Below are 8977 nucleotides of genomic sequence, written 5' to 3' on the forward strand. Positions count from 1 at the left end.
TATTACAGATTGGCCGCCATCTGATCCCGTGCAGAGCACGGGCGCACAACTAGTATGTCAAATATGTGTACATATTTCAAGAAATAAGCTAAACTAATATGGTAGGTATGACTGTAGTCATAGACTGAAAAATTCATTTCTTCTTACAGAGCTAGGTAGCTGAAGTAGATAAAAAGATTCTTTAGCAAGTTGTGATCATGTTTTTACAAGGATTCTTCTTCCTATTCCAGTTGATCATTGCTTGCTGGATATTATTGCCGTCAGTGGTTGTTGCATTTGGTGAGACAAGGCCGGGTTGCCAAGCCAAATGTGGTAATATTAATGTTCCTTACCCTTTTGGTATAAGTATAACTTCTAGAGGGGATGATGATGAGGATCTAGGAGGAGCAGTCTGCGGGCATCCAACTCAAGTTTATTATGACTTGATCCTGCGGTTTAAGATCCTGGGTAATCTAAGATCCCGCGGTTTATAACTCTATGGGCCTCTCCACTCATTGCCAATTGGTTTTGAATTGGATGCCCGTATTCTAACATGGTATCCGAGCAGGCTATTTGCGACGACTCATTTGACCGCGCCTTTACTCCGCATCACCCGATTTATTGTCCACGTGTTAGACCCAACGAGGCTACACGTGAGGGGGCGTGTTGAGATTATTGGTCCCACATTGTCTGGGCAATCTAAGATCCTGCGGTTTATAACTCTATGGGCCTCTCCACTCATTGCCAATTAGTTTTGAGTTGGATGCCCGTATTCTAACACTTATCCTTTTGATATAAGTATAACTTCTAGAGGGGATGATGATGAGGATCTAGGAGGAGCAGGAGGGTGCTAAATTCATGGAGTTGGGTATGGCTATAACATTAACTGTAATACTTCTTATGAACCCCCCGTAAGCCATTTATGGGTATTGGCAATCGTGAAATTTTAGGTATATCAGAAACTGAAATTCGCATTAAGGAGGTGCCATCTGCACTGTGCTACAACATGTCTGGTGATGTGGTGGTCAACAAATCAAGTTCATGGGATTTGTCTGCAACTCCATTTACCTTTTTCGGATACAAAGAACAAGTTTTTTGTGGTTGGATGCAACTCAGCAGGTTATTTTCTTGGGTCTGATCTGTTTCAGAAAAATTTCACCAGTCCATGTGTAACATTATGTAACAGTAGGGACGAAGTGAAGGAAGGGTACTGCAATGTCAATGGATGTTGCCAGAGCAGCATCCCTAAGGGATTAAGAGGTCAACCACAGAGGTGGCAAGAGCATCTAACACTACGTTCCTGTCTTTTAATCCTTGCAGCTATGCTTTCTTGGCATATTATGAGCAGTTCACATTTTCTGCATCGGATCTTCTGTCCAACAGTAGAGTTAGAGACAATATTCCCGTTGTTCTTGATTGGGCAATTGGGAATAAGACATGTGAAGAAGCACAACAAAATGCGACTACTTATGCGTGCAATGAAAACAGTCAGTGTAGCAATTCAAAGAACGTTCCTGGGTACCGTTGCACTTGTTTTGACGGTTACAAGGGGAACGCTTATCTCAGTCCTGGATGCCTAGGTACGTGCACATGTCTCCACAATTACCGTTGCATTTTTGAGTGCCGCCCAACATATATAAGCTAATAAGTGTCATGTTTTTCTGTTCTTATGAGTGCGCCACGATAGATGTGAATGAGTGTGAGGATCAGCACAACAACCCGTGTGTTGGCATCTGCATCAATATCAGAGGGAGTTACAACTGTACTTGTCCAACTGGCAGTTCTGGGGACGGGAGGAAAAACGGGAAAGGTTGCACTAGCAATGTCAAGAGAGATCGATTCCCAATACTAGGGGCTACTCTTGGTACCATCTCCTGTTAAAATGTTTTTTGGCTTCAATCTTGTATAGCTAATGTCTAATGAGCATAATATACTGAAATTCACAATGTTAATGCTGCAGGAGCTGGTTTTGGGCTTTTGTTTATAATTGTTGCAACTTTTTGGGTATACTTTATCATAAAGAAAAGAAAGTTAATCTCAGCAAAATGGCGGATATTTGCTAAAACAGCAAATGTCTTCAAATGAAGGCGTAGAGACCTCAAAAAAAATATTTGCAACTGAAGAGCTAAACTTAGCAACCAACAATTATGATGAGAGTCTTATCCTCGGCAGAGGAGGCTTTGGAACTGTTTACAAGGGAACCTTACCGGACGGTCGTGTAGTCGCTGTAAAGAAATCCAAAATTGTTGATCAGAGTCAAATTGAGCAATTTATAAATGAGGTTTATATTTTAACTCAGATTAACCACCGAAATGTGGTGAAGCTTTTGGGGTGTTGTTTAGAAACTGAAGTTCCTTTGCTTGTTTATGAATATGTTTCCAATGGCACGCTCTTCCAACATGTCCATACCATCAGCGGGGTGCCTTCTGTTTCTTGGGAAAGTCGTTTGAGGATAGCGGTTGAAACTGCAGGCGCACTTGCTTATTTACACTCGGTTTCTATACCTATCATTCATAGAGATATCAAGACTGCCAACGTGCTTTTAGATGAAAATTACACAGCAAAAGTTGCAGACTTTGGAGCATTAAGGTTGATTCCTTTGGAGCAAACAGAATTATCCACCGTAATAATGGGGACCAGAGGATATTTGGATCCGGAATACCGCCAGAGGCCTACTGACAGAGAAGAGTGATGTATATAGCTTTGGTGTGCTTCTTTTAGAACTCCTGACAGCAAAGAAACCCATTTTTCAAGAGAGGTCTGGAGAACCAAGAAATCTTGCTTCGTATTTCATTTCGCTGATGGAAGAAGACAATCTATTCCAATTTCTAGAAGCTCGAGTTGTAAATGAGGGGATGCAGGACCAAGTAATTGGAGTTGCCGAGGTCGCAAAGAGATGCCTGAAGATGAAGGGTGAAGAAAGGCCAACAATGAAACTAGTAACAGCAGAGCTAGAGAGTTTGAGAGGGGTGGTAAAAACATGCGCCTGGTCTCGTCAACCAAACCATGAACCAAGAACAACATTGTCGACTGAGCCAAGAGACCTCTATACTGTGCCTCTTTCCATCGATTCTGGAGAGTCATGTCACGGATAATACGGGTCGTGTTGGGTCGGATTACTGGGTGCAGTAATATATAAGTCTAAAATGGGAATGCTGCCCCATAGAACTTCTCCTGTAAGAAAAAACCCTAGAAACGCTGCTTTCCCGGCGGTGGATGTATGGCTTCTCAGGCAACTCAAACCACCGAATCTGGTGTTTCTCCGCCCAAAAATCGAGATACTCAAGGTCTGATTCCATTTACAGTTAAGCAAATTCGTGAATTATGTAGAGCATATGTCAATGCCAAACTTGTTGGGAAGGTGAAAGGCATTACTATGGTTACTTTCATATTGGAGGATGAAACTGATCGAATTGATTGTCACAGATGGGTTTGTGATGACAAAGACCTAAATGAGATGGCGGTAATTGAGTTCACTTCAAAAGTGTCACTGTCATTTCTATGTTAGCAGTGGAGATTTCGCTTCTTTTGCAGATTTTCCTCCGTGCCTTTTCATTTATGATTCCATTTATTGCTTTGGGTTTGGTGTTTGATACAGGAGATTCCCAGTGCCATTACTCAATCCTTAAAGAAATCATCAAAACCTTTTTTCAGTGAGAAATATGTTTTACCCAAACTAAGACATGACACTCCGAAAGAAGTTTTTAATAGCAATTGTTACAGATTTCAGCTATGGGTACACATTTCAGGCAGTAATTTACACTTTTTAAAAACAATCCCTTTCAGGAAATGGACTTTTATGAAGTAGCAATAGCAATTTTCTGGTGGTGCTGGATGCGAATGATTGCTCTTCTAACTCAAAAGAAACCATTGCTGAGTACTATTGAGAGTGACACCAAAACAAGATATTGCGGAGCTTGCAGTGAGAAGCCTAAAGTAGAAGGGCAAGTAATAACTGGGCAAGAAAGTTTGAGAGATAGACACTAGACAAATGCCCATGTGCTTGCTAACCAAATTATGAAACTAGATTGTTGTCTAATGCGGAAGACCTCGATTATGTACAGCTGATTTCCTCCACCTCCATCGATGCTGAGCAGTATAATTTGGGTGCATCATGTAGCTGCAGTGATAATTGTGAAAATTCTTGAGGAATAATGGATGAGGCCGATCCCTGCTCAAGAGTATAAGGTGTATTTGAAATGTTCAACTGTAACCTTTTTAACAAACATATGGTGACACATGCAACAAACATTCAAGATATTACCAACTCCCATAGACGATTGTGTACAACTGATTGCGACTCAATGACCAAACAAGTTTTTTCACCTTGATTATATTATAATCTTAGAGCTCAACTTGCAGGTACACTTTCGTCTTGTCTATTGCTTTCTGTATCTGCCAAGTTGTTTATTCATGTTTTCCTTGAAAGTCTATGGTTCTGCAATTGAATAATCTTAATTAATTTGTTAGAAAATGTCAAATGACGTATATTTGAACAAGCTTAATAATATGGTTAAGTGATCCAACGTTTCCTCTAGAACTAGCACTAGCAGAAGTAATTAGCAAATCCTTTGATTAGCTGCAAGCATGTTCTTACAAAGACTCTTATTAATCCAGGTGATCATTTGCTGGCCACTGTTAGCTTCGGTTGTTGCATTTGAAGATGCAAAGGCAGGCTGCCAGGCGAAATGTGGTAATATTAATATACCTTACCCTTTTGGTATAACTGCTAGAGGTGAGAATGATGATAAAAGAGGAGGGTGCTCTATTCAAGGAGTTGGATATGGCTATGATATTAACTGTGATACTTCTTACGATCCACCCAAGGCCTTTATGCGTATCAATGACCTTGAAATTGTAGGTATATCAGAAACTGAGATCCGCATAAAGGACAACACATCTGCAATATGCTACAATCCATCTGGTGTGGTGGTGTTGAATGGAACATCAGTCGCGTGGGACTTGTCCTTGACCCCATTTACGTTCTCGAACACAAAGAACAGGTTTTTTGTGGTCGGGTGTAACTCGCTCGGGGTTATTACAGGGTCCGATCACAATCTGGAAATGTTCTCAAGCCAGTGCGTTTCAACATGTGACAGAAGGGAAGAAGTGAAAGAAGGAAATTGCAATGGGAATGGGTGTTGCCAGAACATCATCCGAAAGTGGATGACAAGGTCAGTAATAGGGATTGCGAGATTAGTTAACACCACATACTTGTCTTTTAGTCCTTGCAGCTACGCTTTCTTGGCTGCATATGAACAATTCACGTTCTATGCGTCAGATCTTCTAGATGAAAGTAAAGTAAGAGATGTACCTGTTGTTCTTGATTGGGCAATAGGGAACAAGACATGTGAAGAAGCACAAAAAGATTCAGCCACTTTTGCTTGCCAGGACAACAGTTACTGTAACAATTCAGAGAACAATCTTGGCTATCGTTACACTTGCTTGGAGGGTCACGAGGGGAACCCTTATCTTAGTCCCGGATGCAAAGTTATGTGCTTATGTTTTTTTTTTTTTTTGGTATAATGGTTAATTCATAGAAATGAAACACTGTATTTTTTACGCTGTCGTACTGGATTACTTAGAGTTATTTCTTAATTGAATGCCATTCAACCTACAAAGCTTAATATTTTCTTCAAGAATTCAAAAAAGAGCTAATCAGTGGTGTCTGCTATGTTTGTGGGTGTGACACAATAGATGTGAATGAATGCGAGGATCAGAACAGTAATCCTTGTGTGGGGATCTGCATCAATACCAAAGGGAGCTACAATTGTACTTGTCCAACAGGCAGTTCTGGCGACGGGAGGAAAGACGGGGGAGGTTGCGTTAGCGACACTATCAAGAGAGAAAAATTTCCTATACTCAGTGTTACCCTTGGTAATATCTACCCTGATAATTGCATGATACTGTAGTACTAGGACTCTGCACTAGTACTTGCTTCAAATCTTTAATCTTGTATATATCTTTAGTCTTGTATTTCATGTTATTTATATGCAACAGTACTGATCAATTAGCTGACCACATATTGTTAATGCAGGTACTAGTTTCGCGCTCTTGTTTGTAATTGTTGCAAGCTCTTGGCTGTACTTGTTCGTAAAGAAAAGAAAGTTAATAAAACTGAAACAAAAATTCTTTCAGCAAAATGGCGGTTTTCTGTTAATGCAACAAATACATTCAAATGAAGGTGGTGGAGATACATCAAAGATTTTTACCGCAAAAGAGCTAAAATTAGCAACCAACAACTATGATAAGAATTTGATCCTCGGACGAGGAGGCTTTGGGACCGTTTACAAGGGAACCTTACCGGGTGACCGTATAGTCGCCATTAAGAAGTCCGAAAAGGTTGATCCAACTCAAGTAGAGGAATTCATCAATGAGGTTGTTCTTTTAGCTCAGATTAATCATCGAAACGTGATGAAGCTCTTGGGGTGTTGTTTAGAAACTGAAGTTCCCTTGCTTGTTTATGAGTACATTTGCAATGGTACCCTTTTCCAACACATCCATTCCAACAATGGGGTGTCTTCAATTTCTTTCCATAGCCGTTTGAGGATTGCCGCCGAAACTGCAAGTGCACTTGCATATTTACACTCAGCAGCAGCTATACCTATCATTCATAGAGATATCAAGTCTGCCAACATACTTTTAGATAAAAATTACACCGCAAAAGTTGCAGACTTTGGAGCATCAAGGTTGATTCCGTTGGAGCAAACAGAATTATCCACAAAAGTACTGGGGACAAGAGGATATCTGGATCCAGAATACCACTACACAGGCCAATTGACTGACAAGAGTGATTTTTATAGCTTCGGTGCACTTATTGTAGAGCTCTTGACCGCAAAAAAGCCATTTTCTTCAAACAGACCTGAAGAACAAATAAATCTTGCTCAGTATTTCGTTTCGTTGATGGGAGAAAACCGTCTGTTGGAACTTCTAGACACTCGAGTAGTTAACGAGGGGACACAAAAAGAAATCACTGCAGTTGCTGAGCTTGCTAAGAGATGCCTTAACTTGACGGGTGAAGAAAGGCCAACAATGAGGAAAGTAGCAGACGTGCTAGAAAGTTTTAGAAAGGTGGATGCACGTGCTTGGGTTCGTCAACCAAACAGTGTAACATTTGCAAAATTACCATCTGAGCCCAAAGACCTCTATCTTGTACCACTGATCTCTTCCACTGCTGTTGATTCTGAACAATATAGTTCAGGTACAGAACAACAGTTTCAATGAACAACCCCAGATGATATATGTAATTCTTGTCTTTGTTACAGTTTGTGCAATAACATATGTTGTACTCCAATGAGAATGCATGCTCTGTTCACAAATAAGTTTAGAGAGGGAGTGACAAATCCCAAGTTCCCAACCAAGGTGACCTTTTTTAGAATTTTGACCAGCACATGCAAAAATATAGAGATGGATCAAAGAAGCCAAAAATAAGAACTAAGACCCATAATAAAAACCGAACTGAAGCCGACACAATTATTGCAGTCAAATCTCTCTTATATGAACGGGGACTTCCTTCTAAGGTGTTGGGTGGATTATACTTCCAAGACCTTGTATGTACACCTTTCATCATCCTCCACGTGTACAGAAAAAGACACGTGGAAGGCATGCGAAGCGAGACATCAAAACATGATAACAAGCATTTCATCAGAAGATGCCATCGGTCAGCAGATCTGAAGGTCAGGGACAGAGGACCACAGAGGTATGATGACTCAGAGGAGCACCAGATAATACCCCTTGGGTATTAACGCACCCAATCCCGAGGAAGATCCCAAATCAAGGCCGAGAGGAAGTTTGGATGATACAGATGTGACCAGACAAAGAGACACTTGTCTGACACGAGCAGACATCCATCTACCCGCATTAAATACCAAAGAGATATACACGTGTCGATCAGCTCGTGGAAGAAGCGAGGATAACCCTTCGTGTTCAAGCTCAGGCCGCGGCATATACCGAAGACCTCTGCGTAATAGGCACAAAGCACAAGAAGATAAGATTACAACGGCACTTCAGAGATGGGACCCACGTTCCTTCCCTATAAATACCCCTCTCCACTAAGAGAGAAGGGGCAGACCATGTTGGAGATCAATTAGAGGAGAATATAAGAGAGAGAAATAGGAAGAGTAAGTAACCCACCTACTTCCGCAGACCTATGTATATTCTAAAGTCATTCGACTATCTTTGTAACCATTCAGTACATAGTGAAACACCAAACCCCGTGGACGTAAGCCTTAGTGCCGAACCACGTAAATCTGTCTCATTTACATTTCAGCACCTTGCATTCAGCGTTAAACTTCATATGCTTTATATTTATACTTGTCTCTTGATTTATTTCCTTATACGAACATTATTTATGATAATATTCGACTAGACAATGACAAGCCCGAAGGCTTTGAGTCGATGAATCAATATAATCATCTCGTCATGCATACGATGTACAATTCTAGAGTTAGGACGTATGCGAGTATTGTTTGTGAACACTTGGATGGCCCCGTGTTTTATGTGTTCATAATTTGGCGCTAGAAACAGGGACTTTGTCCCGGTAAAAGATTTATCTTATCCTGTGATTTCACCTTAAAACGCGCATTATGGTTGTGCCCTTTTCTGGGTTCAACGTACTTTCAAAACCTTTTTCATTCTGGGTTCATGTTCTTCATTTTCACAAACACCATTTCAAAACAGACAAACCCGCGGCTATCTATCACAGATTTGCACGGGAGGTGTTTTCTTCAACTAAGATTTAATAATCCAGATTCATGAGTCCTCGCGACGGATCTGCCTTTTCAAGAGTTCTTTTTCAAAAAGTAGTCTGAAAAAAAGATTCACGATCGTTTATTAGAGGATTTGTATTTCAAAAACTAGACCAATGAAGTCTTTACATTTCTCTTCTATTAGGGCCCTTGGGCAACTCATTTCCTTCTATTCAAATAGTCTTGCGGGTACGAGTGGCGCTAACCCGATCCTCGTGGATATCTTTGTTTCTCCTTATTTATTCCCCTAT

General features: G+C 40.7%; 2 protein-coding genes and 1 pseudogene across 3 annotated transcripts; all 3 read left to right on the plus strand.

The window, feature by feature from the left end:
* The first annotated feature begins 638 nt into the window (after positions 1-638).
* LOC113299312 lies at positions 639-2488 on the plus strand (annotated as a pseudogene).
* Positions 2130-2671, plus strand: LOC113350266 (putative wall-associated receptor kinase-like 16). Its single transcript, XM_026594386.1, has 2 exons — positions 2130-2192; positions 2279-2671. The coding sequence occupies exons 1-2, from the start codon at positions 2130-2132 to the stop codon at positions 2669-2671; spliced, it is 456 nt and encodes a 151-aa protein (XP_026450171.1).
* Positions 2672-3080: 409 nt separating this feature from the next.
* LOC113299301 (wall-associated receptor kinase 2-like) lies at positions 3081-7277 on the plus strand. 2 transcript variants are annotated; one of them, XM_026548325.1, is made up of 5 exons: positions 3081-4341; positions 4597-4672; positions 4841-5469; positions 5677-5856; positions 6017-7277. In XM_026548325.1, exons 3-5 carry the CDS (start codon positions 5463-5465, stop codon positions 7201-7203), a joined length of 1374 nt encoding a protein of 457 aa, XP_026404110.1. In that variant the 5' UTR covers positions 3081-4341; positions 4597-4672; positions 4841-5462; the 3' UTR covers positions 7204-7277. The 2 variants fall into 2 exon arrangements, with proteins under 2 accessions (XP_026404110.1, XP_026404102.1); XM_026548317.1 differs by having other exon boundaries at positions 4597-5469.
* Positions 7278-8977: the final 1700 nt, after the last annotated feature.

Source organism: Papaver somniferum, chromosome 1 (genome assembly GCF_003573695.1).
Source record: "Papaver somniferum cultivar HN1 chromosome 1, ASM357369v1, whole genome shotgun sequence".
In the NCBI taxonomy this organism is placed as follows: Eukaryota; Viridiplantae; Streptophyta; class Magnoliopsida; order Ranunculales; family Papaveraceae; genus Papaver; species Papaver somniferum.